Consider the following 24,631-nt stretch of genomic DNA (forward strand, 5'->3'; position numbering starts at 1 on the left):
TCGTGACTTGTGTGCATATCATCCGCTGGAATTTAAAAACTCGGCGCGAGTAAAGATGGCAGGAGGAGGGCAGTTACAGCAGCGTTTGGTGAGCAAAAAAGGCAAAACCAACTCCGTTGTCTGGGAACAGTTTGGCTTCGAGGAATCAGACGACGAGCAGAAACATGCTAAGATTTGCTACATGGTAGTGACTGCAACAAGGGAACACCACGAATTTGTTTAACCACTTGAAAATTAAACAGAGTGACCTATGACAATCTAATAAAGAAACAAAAACTGACGAGAGCAGGGGAGCCGTGTAAACGTCCTTTTTTTCCTTCATATTTTTCAAATAATTCTCTCTTTGTAAACTTTGTTCAATGCATGCGAGATTGCGAGTGCTGCCATATTTTCGAATATGACCAGTCGTTTTCACCGTCATCACCCGGGTTTAGTGCTTTAGGTTTAGAATGAGAAGCCGCGCGCGCTGTGAGAAAATGTGTCTCTGTGCGCTCATCCGAGCGCTCATGTCTCTCAGCGCGCAAATATTGAGTTCTCTTTCAAGTCTTGCTCTTAAACGGACAAACTCACACAAAACGTATGTCAACATGTCCATCTTGATGAGTATCCTAGCAGACATAGTCTGTATATGCCTTAAGTGAACTTTATACAGTCGATAATGAAGACGCGAGGTCTTAAAGGGGCAGTAGCCTTTACTGCTGTCTGTTTAATGTCAAACAACAAAAGACAAGGACATCACTCACCGCTCTTGATTGAATAGCTTTTGTAAGTTTAATAGGATTAATCTTTAATTTATGCACTCAAATATGCAATGTTATTTTACATTTGATACATTTCTGTACCTGAAAACTAATGTTAGACGGACATGAAAAGCATAGCCGAACCATATTGTTGATCTTATTTATTTGTGGTTATCATTTTTACGTGAATACTTTTATACTTTGATTCGAATATATGTTATATTATTTATTTTAATAGTTCAAAAAGTACAACAAATGTTACAATTTCAATTGAATTGTTGAAAGGTGTATTTTTAATAAATACAACACATTCCCAAAGTCATGTGAAATAATCGTGTTACATAATCGTGATTTCAATATTGACCAAAATAATCGTGATTATGATTTTTTCCATAATCGAGCAGCCCTAGTTTAGGTGTTGTACCAAAATACCAAATTTGAAGTTGTATCACAAAAATGTAAGCTCCTATGAGATTTTGTTTAGGTGTGATACCAGAATTAGCCACCAGGTGACATTTATTGATGCATTTTCCTTTCACAAAATAATACATTTCTATCATAAAATTGCTTTAAAATTAAAGCCACACGTCTAACCAAATTGTGTTCCAAATTTGAAGTCGATGTCGCACAAATGTATGCTCCTATTATATTTTTAGGCGTAATACCAAAAATAGCCATCGGGGGACACATTCGTTTGATGCATTTTCCTGTCACAATTTAATACATTTGTCATAACATCACTTCTATCACTAAATAGTTGACATGAAATTAAAGCCACACGTCTAACCAAATTTTGTTCCAAATTTGAAGTTGATATCACAAAAATTTAAGCTCCTATGAGATTTTGTCTAGGCGCTGTACCAAAAATAGCCACCGGGTGTCCCACACATTCTTTTGATGCGCTTTCCTGTCACAAAATAATACATTTTTGTCATAAAATTGCTATAAAATTAAAGCCACACGTCTATTCAAATTGTGGTGTTTGAAGACGATCGCACAAAAATGTATAGATTTGAGATTGAATTGAAAGATTTTGTTTAGGCGCTGTAACAAAAATCACCACCGGGTGTCCCACACATTCTTTTGATGCGCTTTCCTGCCACAAAGTAATACATTTCTGTCATAAAACTGCTGTACAATTAAAGCCACACATCTAACCCAATTGTGTTGTGAATATCACAAAAATTGAAGCTCCTATTTTGTTTAACCGTAATACCAAAATTAGCCACTGGGTGTCCCACACATTAATTTCATGCACTTTCCTGTCACAAAATAAATAAAAATTGCTATAAAAATTAAAGCCACACGTCTAACCAAATTGTGTTCCATATTTGAAGTTGATATCACGAAGTCGATTTTACGTTTTCGCGTAATTTTCACGTAATACCAAAAATAGCCACCGGGGACACAGATTCTTTTGATGCATTTTCCTGTCATAGTTACTGTACATTGTAAAAAAAATATTTTTCTAAGTTGTAAATAAAAAAAAGATTATTGGAGTATGTTTTAAGCAAGGAACACATCAAACCAACAACGACCAGCTAGTAGACTATAGAGATGGTGGTCCAGTGGGTTAAACCATGGAACTGATATGCAGAAGGTTGCTGGTTCAATCCCAGTGGTCACCATCAGTCGCTTTGGATAAATGTGGTCACTATCATTTGCTTATAAAAGAACCTTTCTTTTTTAGAGTGTAGTCATCCTAAAGTGCTTATTACAAATATACCTATTAAAGTGCCAGTGCTTCTACAGTTGTGGTTGTTAATCAGCCATCTTTTAAGCTGTTTCTTAAACTAATTAAAAGTGGGGCTTCCTCTAATTAACATTGGTAAAGTATTCCAACTTGTGCAGCCTTTAATAGATGCGCAAAAGTAGACTTTCTAAATTGTACTTCACAATCAGCCATTTCATTCATATAAGACCACTAGTTTTAAACACTTTTAAGTTTTCAAAGCTTAGGAGCTGATACTTCTCTAAAATTAAACTATGGTGAAATGACTGTGGTTTCCTATCAAAAACCTTGACTGCTAATCATTCTACTTCAAATTGTTATGTATATATTTTTAAGTGTACTAGCTGCTTCTTTGCAATTATTAATGAAAATTGAGTGAAAATTGTTTAATAGTTAATCATAGACCAAAAACCCCTAACCCTATAGTAAGTACATGGTTCATTATTATTACTCGGAACTTAAATGTATAATTAAACATAAAATTAACATAAAGCGTTGCTTAGCTTGTTTTTTTATTAATAGAGTTCCAGTGTTATTGTAGATGTAAATACAGAAATGATTTAGCTGTAATGTAAAAACATTTATTTACTCAATACATGCATTGTGTTATACAAAGTTATTAAAGACTCCGAATATAACGTGTGACCCATTAGTGTACAGACAATTTAATAGAAGTGCTTTTAATAAAACTACAAGCAGCACGTTTCTGCTTTTGAATCCACTGGAATGCATTACTGTAAATGGGGTTTTTGTTTGTTTTTACAAGCTTGAAGGAATCCGAAATGATTTTCTGTGACGCCAGCATGCATTAATGAGCCCTGCCTCTGTTCTGATAAAGCAAACGAGCAGCCGAGGCTCAACATATTCAAGAATGACTTTAAGAGCTCTGGAAAGCTTAGGATAACCCAGAAACCTGCAAAATCACACTCATTAATTCTGCATTATGCAACGCTGACATAACGCGACCAAACTACGTCGAATCAAATATTGTGAGGAACGCGAGACAAAGCTACACGTATAAATCAAGCTCATGTATATTATAGATATTAATGTGCTCCTCCAGTGGCCTTGAATTATTCAAGTATAGTAATGGTTTTTCTATAAATACCCAGTAATGGAGTTAAAGTTTCAGATCATCTGCATAACTTCAACAAGATGTTTCTGTGACGCAAGAAATGTTTACATCTTTGGAAAAGTTATCCCTTTCCCCAACCTTTGAATCCTCATGAGGCGGTGAAAACGGGGTTTAGTGTTCAGGACATTTTCCTTTTGTACACATAAATGATGAAAATGTCTCGTTACTTTAAGGAGTAATCAGGCCACATTCAGTCTTAAATAACTGTTGACTGTTAATTAAGATATATGCAAATATAGTGGGGTAAGCTGTGCCGCTTTTTTACTTAAAGAGACAGTTCACCTGAAATTCCATCTTTATCACGTTTATGTCATTCCAAACTTGTTTGACTTTCTCTCTTCTGTGGAACACAAAAAATGTCTGGGGTTTAATGTTGACTAATATTCATCAAAATATGTTCTGCAGAACAGAAGAACTAAGTCATATGGGTTTAGAGCAACATAGTGAGTAAAAACCACATGAATTTCACATGTGCTTTTAACATGTTACATTTCACATGTGCGTGCGATCACGTGACCACATGTGCTTTTAACATGTTTTTACATGTTAAATTTCACATGTGCAAAATCACATGTACATGTGGTCACATGTGTTTTTTCTGTAAGGGGTGAGCTACGATGTTGTTAACTGAGAATTTGCTTCTGTTGAAGCCTTTAGTCTGCTTTTTTGTAGCTTATTCTTGTAATAATTGTTTAAAAGTGGTGGAAAACTACATTACCCATGATGCTGTGCAGAAAATTCCACCAATCAGAGAGTCACCACAAGCATAACACACCAAAATAATTTAAAAGATAATTCTGACTTTATATTTCACAAGTCTGACTTTAAATCACACAATTCTGAGAAAAAAAGTCAAGCCAAACATGCCAGTCTCTGAAATTTCCAGAACCAACTGAGCTGAAAAAGTGGGCGGCACTAATGCACTCCAGTATTTCCCACACATAGACACATATTGCGTTTCGTTATTCTTTTTTTTTACGCTATTTAAAACACGCAGTGTATTCGTTCAGCTGCATATCCTTTCCCTGCTCTCCATCCATCTCTCTGTCACTCACGCGTCTCTCTCTCTCTCTCACACACACACACACACACACACACACACACACACAGCACTGTCAAAATGGCTTAAGCGGATAGACAACAGCTTCACTATACAGGTGTTTGCAGCAATTTTTGGTAAACAGTACAGCATAGTGAACAACAACCTCAACCTCAACACCAAGAAAACAAAAGAAATAATAATTGACTTCAGAAGAAACAAACCAAACCACAATGGACTGTGTATCAACGGGGAGGAGGTGGAGAGGGTGGCAAGCTTTAAGTTCCTGGGAGTGCACATATCAGAGGATCTAACCTGGAGCCAGAACACCTCCCATACCATTAAAAAAGCCCAGCAGAAGATGTTCTTCTTGAGGACCCTGAAACGCAATGGGCTTCCGCAGGAACTTCTGACACGCTTCTACCGCTGCACAATCGAGAGCACACTGACATACTGCTGCACTGTGTGGCATTCCAGCTGCACAGAAGCAGAAAGAAAGGGACTGCAGCAGGTTGTCAAGACGGCTGAGAGGATCATTGGCTCCCCCCTACCAAACCTGGGTGAATTATATTCTAGCCGTCTTCTCACACGGGCCACAAACATCAGGCAGGACACCTCACATCCCGGACACTCCCTGTTCACCACCCTCCCCTCAGGCAGACTGAGAACCCCAAGTACACGCACTAATAGACTTCGGAACAGCTTCTTCCCCAGAGCTGTGAACATATTACAGAAATCATACGCACATCCACCCATACAATCATAAAAACATACACACTCCACCTACCCCGAATCGGTGCAATACTGCTGTGTTTAATGCTTACTGTTTTATAGATATTTATTGAGAACAAGGAATGAATGTGTACTGTATGTATCAGACGAATGTATATGTGTGAGACGTGCTTGGGTGAGAATGTGCTGATGTATGTGTACATATACTATAGTTTTATTTTAAATTTTTACTTCATGCTGCTTTTGGAGAGGATGGCTCCAACAGAATTTCGTTGTATTGCATACAATGACAATAAAGATCTATCTATCTATCTATCTATCTATCTAGTGTGCATTGATTATAAGTCAATCATATTTGCAGTATCAATTTATTATTGAGAGTGATGGAGATGCAACATTGTTAACATTAATGTTAATGTTTTTCTTGTATTTAGCCCTCAGGTATTCCTTACTAATTGCTCACACTCATACTCATTGATGGTAAAATGTGACCATACACCTTAACAATTTTTCAATTAAATAAATGTTCTATATTTTAGTTTAATAATATTTAGGCTATTGCATTTTTGTAGGAGATCTTTTGGTACTATTTTTGCAATAATTATGGTCCATTGATGACCACTTAAAATATTTTTCTTCTATTATTTTATTATATATATTAAAATTAGTGTAGTAATTAAGGTTATTTTTAGGGCTGTCAAAAGATTAATCGCGATTAATCGCATCCAAAATAAAAGTTTGTGTTCACATTATATATGTGTGTGTACTCTGTTAATTATTATTTATATATAAATACACACACAACACAACAAAAAATATAATTTTTATATATAAAACATTTATATTTATATATATTATAGATTATACAAATGTATATACAGTATATACATGCAAATATTTCTTAAATATATACATGAATGTGTGTGTATTTATATATAAATAGTAATAAGTACAGAGTACACACACATATATTATGTAAACACAAACTTCATAATAATAAGATAATTGCGATTAATCTTTTGACAGCCCTAGTTATTTAAAATTTGAAAACGTTAATAGCTTACATCCTAATATTTTTAATGATACTTATATAAGCACTCACAAGTGAATATTAATGAATGCGAGCAAATATAATTTAACCCAAGAAAAGTTTAAAATAATGCTAAAAAGTATGTACAGTAGGCTATATACATAAGAACTGAAACTTAATCAAGATCGAAATCGATATTTGTGCCAATCAACCCCCCACCCATGCCCCCGCCACCACAAATTGCTTTCTAATGTGTGGGAAACACTGCACACTATATTCAGAATACATAATGTAATGCACAACAACTATAATAATAATGGCAGATTTGTAAAACCCAATTCTAGTCTTTGCTGTATGTCTCTGTGTTAATGAACGGTGGCCCAGAAATGAGGTTAAGGCATCAGGTGAACCATGACATCATAATTGGATAGAGGGATTTGCCTGCAGTTAGTTTCGTCTGTGCGGTCCTGGGAAATTCAACTTGTGTGGCAATTTCATGCAGAGTTTAGACGTGTATAAGTGCATTCACATACTAATTAGGCCGGGTTGTTGATAAAAGCTCCGGAGAATTTATTAAAGGATTAGTTCACTTAAATAAACTTTTGCTGATAATTTACTCACCCCCATGTCATCCAAGATGTCCATGTCTTTCTTTTTGCAGTCGAAAAGAAATTAAGGTTTTGGATGAAAACAGTCCAGGGTTTTTCTCCATATAATGGACTTCAATGGGCTCCAAACTGTTCAAGGTCCAAATGACAGTTTCAGTGCAGCTTCAAAGGGCTTTAAACGACACCAGATGATGAATAAGGGTCTTATCTAGCCAAACCATCAGTTTCTGAGAGAAACCCAGCAGTATTTATGCTATTATTTTACCTCTTATCAGACGAACGTGATCATCTCTGAGCTCCGCCATAACTTCTGCTAAGTGAGGTCAAAATATGAGCGTGGTCATAGATGTATACGTAGATGCCTCATTAGCGACTGCACGGATCAGTAGAATGAGGCATCTACTATTGATATATCTATGACCAGCCTCGTATTTTGACCTCACTTAGCGGAAGTTATGGCGGAGCTCAGAGATGATCACGTTCGTCTGATAAGAGGTAAAATAATAGCATAAATACTGCTGGGTTTCTCTCAGAAACTGATGGTTTGGATAGAGAAGACCCTTATTCATCATCTGGTGTCGTTTAAAGCCCTTGAAGCTGCACTGAAACTGTCATTTGAACCGTTTGGAGCCCATTGAAGTCCATTATATGGAGAAAAATCCTGGAATGTTTTCATCCAAAACCTTAATTTCTTTTCGACTGCAGAAAGAAAGACATGGACATCTTTGGATGACATGGGGGTGAGTAAATTATCAGCAAAAGTTTATTTAAAAGTGAACTAATCCTTTAAGTAGGGCTGTAACGATTTGACCAAAAATAAAAACCTCGATTAATTGAACATTTGACCTCGATTACGATTAATGAACGATTATTTTTCTTTCTTTCTTTTTTTTGCCCTCATAAGGTTTTTGAGTAAGTTCACTGATAAGGTTTGTACTGTAAATATTTTCTACTATTAAAGGTGGAATTTTTTTTTCTAATGAAAAAGTGCATTGTGATTTTAAAATACTTGAAGGAAACGGTTCACTTTCAGCAGTTATTGTCCATGGGGCAGATTTCAGCTTGTTATGCATCAGATACAGATAAATTAACACATAGGCCTGCATTACATTTATTTGAATGCATTAATGAGAGAGTGAGTGTGTGTGTGAATTACTCATACCGTCTCTATTCATTATGAAGCTGTGGTTTGTACTTCAAAGGTATTAAAATGTATGCCTATAACGGTTGAGTTTCTGAGCTACTTTAGTGACTTTACTTTAGTCACAGCTTCTGTCTGTGTTTTCGTTTGTCAAAATATGTCAGGCATTAGTTCAACATAATACACATCTGATGGTCGAAACTCGCTTTAATGTTCAAACTGGCAGGGCTTAAACCACCTACAAATGACAAGCTTTGTGAGGATGCAGGTGATAGAGATCTGCCTTCAGGGCGCGCACGTTTTCAGAGACGCGACTCGGCTCTGTGTTACAGAAAAAAACTGAGCACTGAACGGAGAAGTTTTCCGTATTGTTGTTGTTGAATAGTTCACAATCGCTTTAAATGTTGAAACTGGCAAGCCTTTAAACGCATTTACTTGACAAACTTTATGAGCATGAAAGTGAAAGTGATTTGGCTTCAGGGCTTGCGCGCGCCGTCTCTGTGTGTGTGTGTGTGTCAGGGCGTAGGCTATAAGAACAGCAATTAACTGACCTGTATAAACTGTGTAAAACATGCAGCTACTATAGTGATTCTGGGCATCTATAAACACAGATAACTGCTCCTGCATCTCTGTGTGCCTGCAAACTGCACTTGATGTGACTGACGGGGCGGAGTCACGTGAAAACCGAAATAACCGACATGGGGAAAATACGTCGGTTAGAGGTTCTGAATGTCGGTTTCGGTTATTTTTCGATTATTCGTACAGCCCTAGCTTTAAGTCTTTCATTCTGCTCACATCACATGAATTATATAGTGAGTACTTCAACTCCAACAAGACAAAAGAAATATTCACCAGCTTCAGTTATTTCAACACTTACCCACAACAACGGGTAAAACCCTCATGGCTTTCCTCTCCCTTCCATTGATCTTCGCCCTCTTCTTCCGCTGAGTTGGCTGGCCGTATTTAATGTCACTGTAGGCCACAGTTTGAATGGTGCTGTTTTTATACTCTGGTGGGAAGGGGCAGACGGGCCGCTTGAAGTCATCGAGCTCCTCAAGACTGGACTGGGCCAAGTCCCTCTCAATGACCCGGGGCAGAGATGCAGGCAGAGCCCCTAGTGGCGGGAGGGCGGCAGCCACGGCCGCGTGCTGTAAACTACGACAAGCCTGGATACTGTTCCTCAGTTTGGCTTTGCGTGTTTCTTCCCACTTGCGCAGGCCATGGAACATCCCAAAGTACAGCAGGAGCATGATGGGGCACGGGATGAAAAAGGAGCAGACGGACGAATATACCACGTAATTGTTGTCTTCCAGTTTGCATTCTCTGGGGTCTCTTTGTGGAACATTGTTTATCCCGAAGACGACCGGAGAAGCCACCGCCAGAGCCAACAGCCACGTGGCAGAGAGTAAGATCATTTGCCGATGGTCAACATGCTTTCTGTTGTAGTTAAGAGGAATGGACACTGCTATAAACCTGTTAACAGGATGCATATTCAACTTTACCATCTGGACACACAGAAATAAAGACTTATACCCCTTTTCCACCAGAATGAACCGGGTGCTAGTTCAGAGTTCAGTTCGGAGTTGGCTCGACTGACGAGCCTTCTAATGGTGCGTTCACACCGAATAAATTGCGCTATTCGCGTAAAGTTGGACGCTTGAACATTTTGAGTTTACTCGCTTCATTCGCGCGTGAATTCGTGTCATGGGAGGGGCTTCTGCCAGCGGCTCGTCTTGTTGAGAAATGGCTGACATTAATGTGTGACAAAATGTAGTTTTAAGAGTTTTTCAGGCGATAATGTGGTTGTTTAAAGCTCAAATCTGTGGTTTATTTATAAAGAGAGCGCCTATTTGAACATGTGATCTGGCGTTTTCGGAGTTGTGTAATTCGTCTATAATTAATCTTGTGTAGATGTAACGGCCGATCTTATAATTTGTTCCCTGGCAAATCGTTTAGGCTGAGGACAAAGTGAAGTTTCATTACTTTTTTATTTTTAGGCTATTTAACTTTACGTTACCGTTGTAGCCGACTAGCACTGACTTTGAATGTTTGACTGAATTGTTTGCTTTATTTCATTTAAGCTTCTTATACCTTTTACTTATACTTTTGTATTATTGATCATACATAAACATAAGATTAAACAAAAAGAGACTAGGTTGTGTTACATGTCATTTCATTTTATTACAGTGATAATCATATGCACACTTGTCTGAACCAGATATTAATATTAGGGCTGTCAAAATATTAATTGCGATTAATCGCATCCAAAATAAAAGTTTGTGTTTACATAATATATGTGTGTGTACTCTGTTAATTATTATTTATATATAAATACACACACAAGCATGTATATATTTAAGAAAAAAATATAATTTTTATATATAAAACATTTATATTTATATATATTATAGATTATATAAATGTATATACAGTATATACATGCAAATATTTCTTAAATATATACATGAATGTGTGTGTATTTATATATAAATAATAATTAACAGAGCACACACACATATATTATGTAAACACAAACTTTTATTTTGGATGTGATTAATCGCGATTAATCTTTTGACAGCCCTAACTAATATATGATTAATGTAAACCATATGATTTTCTCCTCATTGTTGTCACTACTAGGGCAAGCTCCTGATTGGTTAACTTGGCGCAAATATCCGCCAAAGTTCCAATTTTCAACTTGCGCGATTCGCGCGGCCTCATTCACGCGAATCGCGCCGCAGAATGTCTATTCGCGTCTTTGCATTGACTTAACATGTAAATCACTTGCGCGAAATGCTTCATTCACGTCCGGTGTGAACGCACCATAAGAACCGGTTTGTCTTTCCACGGGCTAGAGAGCCGCTACAGAGTCAGTCTTATGTCACTGTATACGTCTCATCTTTCTTCAACAATGGCAAACGTTGCGTTACTATTGATGCACATGGCTTTACGATCCGACATCGGCATCAAAACACAGAGAATCCACCGCATTCGTGCAGCTCGCCGTGATTTGTATAGACAGAGATTACAATCGAGCAGCTGTTAGCTCCATTAGCTGCTATTTCTTTTATCTTCTCACAAGTTTGTGTTGGTCTTGTTGGTCCCGGTAACCCCTGACGCAAGCGCTTCTTACTTCTAGACCAGCAATGTTTTGGTGCTACTTAAGAACCACTTTTCCTGTTTCAGAGCCGGTGCTTTGGGTATCGAAAGACAAACCGATTTGAAACTAGACTCTGGCTCCGAACCAGCACCAGCACTGCCTCGGTGGAAAAGGGGTAATAGTGCCATGATCACAACAAAGCCAAACGTTGCAGACAGTGGTTCTCAACTGGTTTTGTGTTCACACTTGGAGGGTTTTGGTTGGATTAAAACTAGGGATGCCCGATATTATCGGTACAACATCGGATATGAAAAAATTATGCCAATATGCCTTGCCGATTCATGTTGATATGTGGCTGCAATAACTCACGTGTGCAAGGAGTGCAATAGCGATAAGATCATGTCAGCAGTGTGGCCATTCTTGAAGTGAACTTGTATGTCAACAAGCAAATACATTGCATGCATGGTGATTTATATTGACAGTTTTTAAATGCTGCCTTGAATTTGTGAATGTGCAAACAGAAGGACGTGACCGTCAACAGTGACTCCCCTGTGTGTGTGTGAGATCTCTAGCGCGTGCAGCAGCCTCCACAGCAGCAGAAGCCTCCTCCAGGTCCTAGTGCCTAACCGCTAGAATGTTATATATATTTAGTGGGGGCGCTGTTTAGGGCTGCCACTAACGACTATTTTTATATCGATTAATCTATCGACTAATTTATCGATTAATCTATCGACTAATTGATCACAATAATTTTCAACAATTTTACTTAAAAACATTTAATTTAACTTGCAACGTTGGCCTTCAGTAGTGTACTATAAAAAAAGTATAAATGTAAACAAGCCCTTGACAAAATGTCAAACTAAAAGAGTACAAATGTAAAAAGGTACAAATTTGTAAACCAACATAACAAAAAAAGAGAATATCAGCAAATACTTTAGAATAGTGTTGTCACGATACCAAAATTATGACTTTGATACGATACCAGACTAAAATACCGCAATACCGATACGTTACTGAATCGATACCATGGCAAAAAACAGTAAAAGTAATTGAATAACATGACAGAACTTACTATTCATTGTTTTATCATTGTTTTAGGGTTAAAAAACCCTAGACATATCTCACTGCGTTTACCCGAATACTCGCCAGGACGTGCATTTTTACATATTTTTTACCATTCAAGCCCAATAATCCACGAAACAGACATTGCGATCTGAGTGAAAGGCGTGTGCGCGCTTCAGGTCAGAGTCCGGCCGCGCCACATTTTTCTGTTGCTTTCTTTTTCCTGAGCTGCGCGTATATATTTGACTGTTTTGCTTCCATTGTTTAGTTAACGCTCACACACGTCCTCACTCCTGCTGTCACACATCGACGCAAATTAAGAAATACTGCTCTTATTAGAGTGCTGTCAAAGTACCGGTACTTATACAATTTCATATCATACCCAACTTACCCAGTCGACTAAAAATATTGACGTCAACTAATTAACAGCGTCGACACAGTCGATTGTATAACCTAGAGAAAACGCTTCCCTGCCAAACGGAATTTTCCGGGTTTCCGTGTTTTCGCTGTTATACGCTAGGGGGGGGGGGGGGGGGGGGGCGCTATTACGCATCTTCTAAATGAGTACTGGATCAAAACACAGACAAGGAAGACGCAAAAAAAACAAGCGATCGTATATAAGCAGGTGCATATGTAAAATAACGTGATCATCACCATTAAACATCATATAAATCAAAACTGCCTGATGTTGAGCTCTAGGACTGTGTGTCTAGGACTCGACTCTCATCTGTGTTTCATTATCGCTCTGAATCTGATCTGGATGAAGTCTTTGACAAAAACTTGATTTTTCTCAGCTTTTTGTTCCAATTGTTACTTTTTTTTATGAAACATGCCCATATTTAAGTGTTGATAAAAAAGATGCATGAAGCTAGAATAAAAGTTTTTTTTTGTTTAAAAGCAGAGGGTCTGCTCTTTCTTTTGATATATTTCATGCTCAGATATTCATACAACAAAATATTCTATGGGCCATGATCAAAAACCCTAGCCTGGTCTTACCAGACTTGTACATTTCATTTGTTCAGAGAGCCTGGCCACTCTCCATTGACAAGCGTTTACTTCCTTGAAGGCGGGAACTCTTGAAGCTTAAAACTATTGGATCTGCCCAGAGCCGCTCTGGATCTGCCATAACCAATCGCTAACGTTTGGTCGTGACGTATGTCATGTGCCGTTCGCCTTTGTTTCTCACATTAAATTGTGATTTATACACGGTGGAGGGGAGAGTTTTGTGATCGGGAACGCGCTGCTCACGTAGTCTGTAACATGATTGTATGCTGTAAATAAAATGTCATATGCTTGGTATGATAAGAATAAATGCTGCCGTAAATAACAGCCCAATTCAAATGTTTATGTGCTTTTCTTCCTTTTATTTTTTGAGCGGTGATGAAATATTGCTCTTGAAAATACTTGCCAGCATTTAAAGAAATACAAGTCTAGAAATGCATCCAAATTTCAGCGCAACTGTACGGTGCTCTGCAGGGGTCAAAAACAGGGCTCAACATAAAAAAAAATTCCCAGTAGATCAGAGTTTTGCTGGACCCTTCTATATTTTTATTGGCCCTGAAAGAAATATAATGAAAACTTTTCCATTAAACTGTATGTATTGTATACATTAGGATTAATCAATACAGCAAATGGAGTACATGATAAGAGCTAGAGAGCCCCTGGAGACATGCAAAAATAACCAAATTGTCATTGTAATTATGAATTTTTTATTTCCTGACCAGTAATGTTAGCACTGTGTTTGCCTATATAATGTGTATCTTTGTTAATTGTTTATCTTTTGTTTTATATATATATATATATATATATATATATATATATATATATATATATATATATATATATATATACATATATATATAAACAATGAACAGATACACATTATATAAGATATTTTTGGCTTCATTTAGCCGTAGTCACGTGACATACATAGGTGTTTTGAATCACGCTTCGGATCGTTCGACTCGAAACATCTGCGCTTCGGATTGCGCAAAGCTTCGGAACTACAGTTTTGCGTCAGCCATCCCTGACGTGCACATGAAACCGAGAGTATAATTTACTCGTCTCGTCTCGGTCTGTTTCGGAGCGTGCGCGCTGCCTTTGGAATGACACCCAAATTCACTCTTGACACAAGTCAAGCACTCGCACTTTGGATCTATCAATTATGAGCAAAGTTATGGTGATATATTAGCTTGCTAGTTGAGTAAGTTACCTTCGACATGCTACATCGGTGAGGTACTGAGAGCCAACATCTTCGCGATTCTGTATGACGGTATGACGTTTGTTTTGCCTTTGCGGATGGCCAATGTGATTGGCCATTCAACTAGACCGACATACTCTTTTACTGGCCCGGGTCATCGGGCCATTGCTTATGTCGAGCCCTGGTCAAAAAGGATATAAACAGTGGATTTTGAAGTGATATATTCTTGAAAACTCAGAGATGTGGATTCGGACAGCAATTAAATGACCACACGACCTTCTGTTTGTCTAAAGCAGTCGGTAATTTGGCCGGGGATTTTTGCACGGGTGGTGGGAGACGGACAGCAATAAAATCACTGACTAGCCGCTGTAAATGATGACAATACCTTCAGACTGCACGAGAAACAATTACCGTCCCAATAGGGCTTCAGCAACTCCTTCACCACTAACGGAGAGAGCTGGAAAGGCTTCAAAGGGATAGTTCACCCAAAAATGAAAATTCTGTCTTCATTTACTCACCCTCAAGTTGTCCAAACCTGCATGACTTTCTTTGTTCTGCTGAATAGAAAAGAAGATATTTTGAAGAATGTTTGTAACCAATCAGAGAGAGCAACCATTGACTGCCATAGTATTTTTTTTACCTAGTCAATGGTTGCTCTCTCTGATTTGTTACAAACATTCTTCAAAATATCTTCTTTTCTATTCAGCAGAACAAAGAAAGTCATGCAGGTTTGGAACAACTTGAGGGTGAGTAAATGATGACAGAATTTTCATTTTTGGGTTTAAGAAGTCATTCTGAACCAGTAATCACTTTTTTGACAATTCTGAATTTCAAAAATGTTAAATTTTTTATTAATTTACTTAAATTATGACTATATTATTATGTAATTATTTGTCCCATTTTTATCTAAATATTCTTTTAATAAACGTCAAACTTTATATGGCAGGATTATTTATTATGTATGATTAAAATGATACATTAATAGTAACATTAATTAGGCTATAATCTATTAATTAACCTGTCTGAAAATATATAATAATTCTGTCTGCCAAGCTCTGATAATGTATGGAATATTATATTAATATATTATCCATTAAAAAAAACAATAGGCCTATACCTTTGCGTTCAAACGGTGGACGCGACGCAAGCTCGATATGTTTTTAAAAAAACACGCACGCTTACTAGGGATGATTTTTCCGTTGCACTAAACATTATTTGATTTAACATTTTGGAACAATTATATACTTTGGTTTTATTTAATTTCACTGGTAAAGACTTTTTTTCTTTACACTGAATTTAAAAACAAATGCTGATATAAGTAACATCTTTGTTTGGATTGCAGAATATGCAGTTGTTGCCTTTAATTTCACCTTTCAGCCTTTAAATTTCCAATTCAATGTCCCGTTAATTTCAGATTTCGGACTTGTTTTCATTAGCCAAAAGCCAATTTAGCCTGTTAAATACCAAATAAACATCTTGTTCATGTATACTTTTGTTCTTTTATTGTGTAAAATAAAAAAATAATAATAATAATCGGAAATCGGTATCGGAATCGGCCATGTAAAATCATGATCGGTGCATCACTAACGTTTACAGCTCATGTTCTCGAGACTCTAAAACGCAACCACCCGCAAATTAACTTCTCTACTACTTATTGTGAAATTGATTTGTAACACCACATTTTTTTTTGAAGGTGTGCCTCCTCTTAAAGTGTCCGGCGTCCAGGTGAAACGGTAGGCTATGCTATTATTATTTACCCGCCACGGTGGCCGGTAGGTGAAGCGAGTTTACCCGCAACAACACAATATCACCCGCATTTGGCTGGTAGCGGGTGCTAATTTCCATCCCTGGAAAGTACGTAGGAGGGCGGAGCCAGGCTACAAAAACCCTGGCGGTGGCTGGCAACTTTAAAAAAAAAAATGCTGGCGGGGAATGAGTTAATGGAGTTAAATCCCTGTTAATGTAATGATCAACATTATTATGTCAACCGAATACCACAAAATAATGTTTGCAACTTAAAAGGTTTAACTTGCAACCATGCATTTCTTTAAGTTGTAACCATAAGCTTCATTGGCCCAACAATATGCAAAATTAGTAACATGACAAGCTGAAAAGGAAAATCTACTGGTTTAGTTTCACATTGTTTTTATGGTTGGAGTGTTCGGGTACTGAAATTTGATGGCTTGGTTTGGCATCAGCCTTATTTGGTTCGGCTTCTAAATAGCCGATGAATTTGTGCCGACACTGCTTTTGACATCAACAAAAGATGTTAAGCCAATTTGTTCTGTTATCCGACGTTAGATGCATTTTATTATTTGAATTTAGCATTGCTATTTTCCTACTATATGTTATCAGACCTGTGGTCCGACTTTGGGTCACGAGTCTCCAGTTGACAACCACTGGTTTAACTTTCTTTAATAAAGTCACTCAAAGAACACTTTGTGTTTGACAGTGATTTGCTGGAACATGGTCTTACACACTATAAGAATGCACTTCATAACCAGCATGACCTGTTTCTGCAAACCCTGATTAGGTCAAAACCAATACGCCAAAAACTGATTATGTAGTTCGCATTCTTTCTTGAGAAAATGCCTCAGGGCTCCCAAAGCAACTTTTCTCTTTCCTCTGGAACAGCAATGCTATGCAATATCAATATTATGGGAAATTCAAACCTGTCCACACTGATTGCACAGAGGTTGAATATAGACGCTGTACAGAGCATTACATCCATGGTCATTAGTCCATCGCATAGAGCCACATCCAATGACCAAACACCACCTTGAAACTGGAAAGACAGATTTAAGTGTCAAAAAGAGCATTTAGCACAAAACAAACACACTTCCTTACATCTTCATGACTACAATTCATGTCAAACGGTAAGCGACTTTATTGAGGCAAATGAGATTCAGACTGCCCTTGATTCTCTAAATGAGTCAAACTAATCTAATGAGCCTAATGAAGCAACAACATGACCGATTAAAGTGGCGGCAACTTTAGGATAACAAGATAAGTGGCCTAAAAGAGAAAAAGATTTAAAGAGGGAGTTATCCAGAAGCCTTTTCATATATATATTGGGTGTAGCGCTGTGCGATATTGAAGAAAAATGCGGTATGCAATACCTTGTTAAATAATGCGGTATTCAATATGCGATACGATATTGTTTTAAGTGTATAAAAGTCTATTTAGATTATATAAAAAAAAAATGTATTTAAAAACTGAGAATGATACCATTTATGTGTTTCATATTCTTTCTGGGAAAAGAAAGCAACGCTACAACTTCTGATAGTGACCCGCGGTATGTATGTCACAAATCTGACAATATAATTTTAACATCAATGTAAACAAACCAAAAATGTAATGCCAATATTTAAATACCAAAAAATCTTTGCTTGACTTGGAAATATAAAGTTATATCAACCTAAAACTTAACTTCAAGATCATCCAGGTAAACAAAGACACCTGAACTAGGGGTTGATGATTATTTTTGTTCTTTTAATTTATCTTTGTTATTAATAATAAGAACTAAAAACAGTAGTGTTCACGTGAATTAAGTATACACTGGTACATAATAAAGCTACAAAGCAGCCATTTTGACATAACTGTGTGTGTATTTGACAGTTCGAGTGTGTAACAAGGCACGAAACAGAACTGAAGGGCTCACACACTTTCAGAGAGGCGGCTTGTGCGCACGTTTAATAACTCTTTTTAACGTCAAGCAAGTCACAGAAAGTCAGTCTATTCTCTGCTATATGCGTCGACCTAAAACGTACACTTTTCACAATGTTGAAGCAGCCTATTAAAATCATTCAGATATTGTGTACCGTTGCGATATGCATATTGCGATATGTACATTTACGATATTTCGATAATTTCGATATATTGTGCCGATGCTCCAATCGTTCGGCCAGAGATCGGTATCGGCCGATAATCATATTTTATGACTCGATCGGTACTCACTAAACTTGGCCGATCTCGCGAACCGATCGCAATTTGATGACGTCATCGCATGATGCGTGGGGTAGTAGCAAATATTCAAACGAGAGCTTTGAAGGCCGAAGTGGAGAAGGGTTTCATGTGAAACAATTAAAAATTGTATTGGACAATGTTTAAGTTACATCAGACTTCTCCATTTTAGAGGATTAAATGTTTATTTTGTCCTCAACATTTTACTATTGGACAATGTTTAAATAAACCTTGAGGGTTGTATCAGACTGCTACATTTTGTTTAAGTATCCTGATATTTACATTTATGCATTTGGCAGATGCTTTTATGCAAAGCGACTTACATTGCATTCAAGTTACACATTTTACATTTTGTCAATTCTTGCTTTCCCTGGGAATCGAACCCATGACTTTGGCGTTGCTAGCGCCATGCTCTACTGTTTGAGCTATAGGAAAGCTATAGCTCTATGCAGAAATATGCAGAGTGTAATGCAGAAACATATTAAAGGCATATTAAAATGTATAATGAATATTTTTGGTGATTATTTAGTACCCTGTTAAAACAATAGTTACATTACATTACATAACAAAAATGTAACAAAAATATAATAAAGGCGACATCCATAGTATTTTTTTTTTTTTTACGGTAATCAGAGAGCTTATAAATCAGTGAAGCATTGGAATCTGGATCGGAGCATCCCTAGTGTAATGCATTACTAAGTAATTACAGTAATTTCCCATTAAAAGAGTAAAGTAAGGGATTGCTCTTAAATTTACTGTAATTGAAGTTACTTCTGATGTAATTGCATTAAATACTATATAGGCAGAACAATTCTAAAAGTGGATTAACGATCACAAAATGTAACATCTAATGTTAAAATGTATGTTTTTAATGTAACCCTCACCCTTGAAATACGTTGGTCAGTTCAAGAATAATTTATGCAATATTATATTAAATACTTGATAGGATTAAAAGCGTAGTTTCGTGTCTATCCTTGTTGTTCAACTGGTCATGGTTAATATGTGATTTAAAGTGATTAGTAATAAGTAATGCAATAGTACAGTAATCTAATTACACATTTGAAGACGTGAAGTAACTTACCCAACACTGTGTGTGCGTATATACACACACAGTCAAACTAAAAATGATTCAGACACCAGATATAATGTTTTACTAGTGTGTGCAGGAGATCATGTATGTAAGTGAAGATTTCAAAAAAAGGAAACTGTGACATATTAAACCCAAAAATTTGGGACCAAAATGATTCAGACATTTTGAGCTGACCATGTTTTGCTTCAGTGTTTTTTTCTTTAATTGCTAATGTGACCTTTGACACCACAGACTGAATAAAATGAAGCATTGCTTGGTCATTGGTTGACCTAAATTGGTATTATCTAATTGTGTTGTTAAATTTAACAGCCGATTGGTTGATTGTAATCCATTACATCCCTTTCTATTAAAGTTATCTGACATTATCAAGATGAAGTTCTAGTTTATTACCATTTTCTAAACTATATCGAATAAACTGTGATAATGTGAGAAAATATTGAAGTTGTCTGAATAAATTTTGGCTTGACTATATATATATATATATATATATATATATATATATATATATATATATATATATATATATATATATATATACTGTATATAATACTGATACATCTACACTCTAAAAAAAAAAAGGTTCTATATGGCACCAAAAATGGTTCTTGGCTCGTAATCATAGGGGAACCTTTTTTAGTGCTATATAGCACCAATTTTGGTGCTTCAGTGGTTCTTCAGCGGTTCTTCAGAGGTGCTATATAGCACCTTAGTCAAAGAACCGGTGAAGAGCCTCTGAAGAACCGGTGAAGAACCTCTGAAGAACCACTAAAGAACCACTGAAGCACCAAAATTGGTGCTATTTAGCACTAAAAAATGTTCTCCTATGATTACGAGCCTTTTTTTAGAGTGTAGGGGAACCTTTTTTAGTGCTATATAGCACCAATTTTGGTGCTTCAGTGGTTCTTTAGTGGTTCTTCAGAGGTTCTTCACCGGTTCTTTGACTAAGGTGCTATATAGCACCTCTGAAGAACCGCTGAAGAACCACTGAAGCACCAAAATTGGTGCTATATAGCACTAAAAAAGGTTCCCCTATGATTACGAGCCTTTTTTTTTAGAGTGTATGATTACGAGCCAAGAACCATTTTTGGTGCCATAGAACCTTTTTTTTTTAGAGTGTATATATATATATATATATATATATATATATATATATATATATATATATATATATATATATATATATATATATATATATATATATAATACTGTATATAATACTGATACATCGACCTAGAGTAGGCTATATTGAAATACAATATCCCTTACAAAAATCTGACAAAAATGTCACTGGTGATAAACGATTGGACTAAAATAGGAGCCTATACCAAAGAACTATTAACGTTGCCATGTTTCTGCACTTTATTGTTCGTGGACTTAAACAAAACGTATTAGAAAATGAACTTATCGACATATAAACGCATCACTTACCTCAGCATAGACAAACAGGGGTAAAACCAAAACTGCCAGCAGCAGATCTGCCACAGCCAAACTCACAATGAAGTAGTTTGTCGTCGTCTTCAGGGCTTTTTCCTTGTAAACACTAAGGCACACGAGCGCATTTCCACAAATGATCACAATAATAAGCGAAACCCCGAATATAAGAGCGGGAACATTATGAGTAAAGAGCGCCGGCTGAAGTGTACAGTTCAAGATCGAGATATTCATTGTTCTTGGTCCGAGCGAGAACGGCGTCTTCTGGGAAACTTTTCATGGATGTCTCATGTTGTCCGATCCGCTTTGGTCCATCTCTGTTCATCTTGTGTTAACGTTAGTCAGAAGACGAGCCATATAATCAGCAGCACCGCGTCACACAGCACAAGAGCAGGTCGGTCAATCTGCTGTTTGTCCTGAAATAACACAGTCAGATAATCTGGGAAAAGTCGAGCTGCATTTCAGTTGATGGGAGCTGCTGCTGTCAAAATGAAAGTTTTCGCTGTTGAAATTAAAAAGACGTTGCTCATACCCAACCGCCTAATCCATTTTCACAGTCTGTGATGACGCGTTTTAACCGTTTTAACGGTCATCAACATAGTAAATCCTGCAACGTTTTTTTATATATATATATATATATATATATATATATATATATATATATATATATATATATATATATATATATATATATATATATATATATATATATATATATTTTAAATGTATGTACTTTTATAACACTATACTTTGTATTATATTACCTTTGCATCAAATTTAAAAAAAAATAATAATAAAAAAGAGGGTGTTTCTAATACAACGGCTGTGTTATGGTCGGTAAAATTGACATCTTTCTCTCTTCTGGCTGCCGTTATCAATCTCTCTCTAGGCTATTTCTCTCTTCTCTTTTTGAACATTGTGAAAACACTATTGTGGAGTTTTTCTTTTGCTATTTGAGTATATTTAAAATATATTTAAAGGATTAGTTCACTTCAAAATGTCTTTCTTTCTTCAGTCGAAAAGAACATTCCAGGATTTTTCTCCATATAATGGACTTCAATGGCAACCAATGAGATGAAGGTCCAAATCGATGCAGTTTCAAAGGAAGGGCTTCAGAGGCTCTGCGCGATCCCAGACGAGGAATAGGGTCTTATCTAGCGAAACCACTCTTACGAAAATGAACCATGGTTTTACTACAAATAAAACCACAAAAAAATGGATATTATAGTTAAACCATGGTAACCACAATGGCTTTGCTACTCTAACCATAGTTTAACCATGGTATTTGTGGTAAAACGTCTCGGTTACTTATGTAACCCTCGTTCCCTCAAGGAGGGAACGGAGACGTACGTCGGAACTGACCGACAAATTGGGATCTGTTTTCAGAGACTGACCTACTTGGAGTGATTAAAACGAGCCAATGAACATTGGCATGCGATCACGCATTCCACGCACCGCCCCGTGTCGCGGGTATAAATATGGAAGTGGAAGTGCCGCATACCGTTTTCAACTGAGGAGCCGAGATAGGTGGCTCGGGCCTTCAGCTGAAGCACAGCACCTGGCGACGGGACGTACGTCTCCGTTCCCTCCTTCAGGGAACGAGGGTTACATACGTTACCGAGACGTTCCCTTTCAGTCGGTCACGTTCGACGTACGTCGGAACTGACCGACGAATTGGGATCCCTACCAACACGCCAGGATGCTGGCCCTTCTTCGCTGGACCACTCCTATGTTAGAGTGGGAGTCAGGGCTCCCGGCAGGGAAGGACAGTCACTGCTGTTCCTGCAAGACCCACTCAGTGTGACTATTGGATAACGCTGGGAAAGCGTGCCCGTCTCAGGAGATGGTACGCTGCGGAGCCACATCTTTAAATGGAAGGAGAGGTGGAATACTCATAAGGACTAACCTAACAGGGTAGTGCAACATATGGCAGTCTCTGGAGTGGACCCAACCTGGTTCCAGGGGGGGAAGAACACACCCAGAGACGACAGAGGAAGCTCTGTCGAGGGAAAGACACGGGGCTAGCTGAGTAGGGTAGCTGGTACCGTGGAGAATACACATATGGGGTAGCCGTGAGGGGACCACGACATATGGAACCCAGCCTACACACACGTTCCACAAGCATACGGGTGCAGGCCTGGTGTCAGACGGCCACCACGTCTGACACCGAAGGGGTGACGGAGGAACTCACAGGGTTAGCCATTTCCGGGGAACACAACTGGAGCAGAATAGACGCACGTATCCAGCCCAGAGGGCGGGAGTGGCGTATGCAAGCCGACACTAGAACGGGCACTTAGCGCTGCTGGCCACTGGGGGCGAGAATGCGGGAAGATACCGGCTCTACACGGAGGCTATAAAATCTAGCGAACGTGTTAGGTGTCGCCCAGCCCGCAGCTCTACATATATCTGTCAGCGAGGCGCCTTGAGCCAACGCCCAGGAAGAAGCAACACTCCTTGTTGAGTGTTCTCGCAACCCGAACGGGCAAGGTACGTCTTGGGACTGGTAAGCTAAGACAATGGCATCCACTATCCAGTGGGCCAACATCTGCTTGGAGACAGCCTTTCCCTTCTGCTGTCCTCCGTAACAGATGAAGAGCTGCTGTGAGGATCTAAAGCTCTGAGTCCGGTCAACGTAAGCGCGAAGAGTGCGGACGGGACATAACAAAGCTAGGGCTGGGTCTGCCTCCTCCAAAGGCAGCGCTTGCAGGTTCACCACCTGGTCCCGAAAGGTAGTGGTAGGAACCTTGGGCACGTATCCAGGCCGGGGTCTCAGGACAACGTGAGAGTTGGCCGGCCCAAATTCTAGGCACGATTCGTCGACCGAGAGTGCATGCAGGTCCCCTACCCTCTTGATTGAAGCCAATACAATCAGGAGAACTGTCTTCATGGACAGGATTTTTAGCTCAACCGACTGCAAAGGTTCAAATGGGGGACCCTGAAGTGCTCTGAGCACCAGGGCTAAGTCCCAGGAGGGTATCGAGGTAGAACAAGGAGGATTTAGTCTCCTCGCACCTCTGAGGAACCTGACGATTAAGTTGTGCTTACCTAAGGATTTACCGTCTACTGCATTGTGATACGCCGCTATTGCTGCGACGTATACTTTGAGGGTGGAGGAAGACAGCCTTCGCTCCAGCCCATCCTGCAGGAAGGAAAGCACAACGTTAATCGAACACTTTCGGGGGTCTTCCCGGCGGGAAGAGCACCACTCGACGAACAGGTTCCACTTCAGAGAGTAGAGGCGCCTCGAGGGGCTGTCGCGAGGAGTGTGAGTTCTGGGAACCAGGTCTGGTTGGGCCAGTAGGGTGCAACTTACAAGACCTGCTCCTCGTCCTCCCTGACCTTGTACAGTGTCTGTGCGAGATGGCTCACTGGGGGAAACGCATATTTGCGTAGGTCCCGGGGCCAGCTGTGCGCCAGTGCATCTGTGACTAAGGTACCTCCGGTCAGGCAGTAGTACCACTGGCAATGGGTCGAGTCCGGAGAAGCAAACAGGTCTACCTGTGCAACTCCGAAGTGGTCCCATATCAGCTGGACGCTCTGGGGGTGGAGTCGCCATTCGCCCGGAGGTGTCGACTGGCGAGAGAGCTCGTCGGCTGTCTGGTTCAGCGCACCTGGGATGTGAATGGCA

General features: G+C 38.4%; 1 protein-coding gene across 6 annotated transcripts in view; it reads right to left on the bottom strand.

Annotated features, from left to right (window-relative positions):
• The window catches only part of drd4b (dopamine receptor D4b), a 473,608-nt gene extending 452,026 nt beyond the window's left edge, over positions 1 to 21,582 (bottom strand). For 3 of the 6 annotated variants that reach the window (XM_079806315.1, XM_079806318.1, XM_079806319.1), the window contains exons 1-3: positions 21,001 to 21,473; positions 17,192 to 17,304; positions 9,035 to 9,594 (exon numbers count right to left, since the gene is read on the bottom strand). In XM_079806315.1, the coding sequence (XP_079662441.1) occupies positions 9,035 to 9,594; positions 17,192 to 17,304; positions 21,001 to 21,237 (910 nt within the window). In that variant the 5' untranslated portion in view covers positions 21,238 to 21,473. Of the gene's footprint in view, positions 1 to 9,034; positions 9,631 to 17,191; positions 17,305 to 21,000 lie in introns of all 6 variants that reach the window. The other 3 variants (XM_079806316.1, XM_079806317.1, XM_079806314.1) reach the window with 2 other exon arrangements.
• Positions 21,583 to 24,631: the final 3,049 nt, after the last annotated feature.

This window comes from Gobio gobio (genome assembly GCF_949357685.1).
Source record: "Gobio gobio genome assembly, chromosome: 2".
In the NCBI taxonomy this organism is placed as follows: Eukaryota; Metazoa; Chordata; class Actinopteri; order Cypriniformes; family Gobionidae; genus Gobio; species Gobio gobio.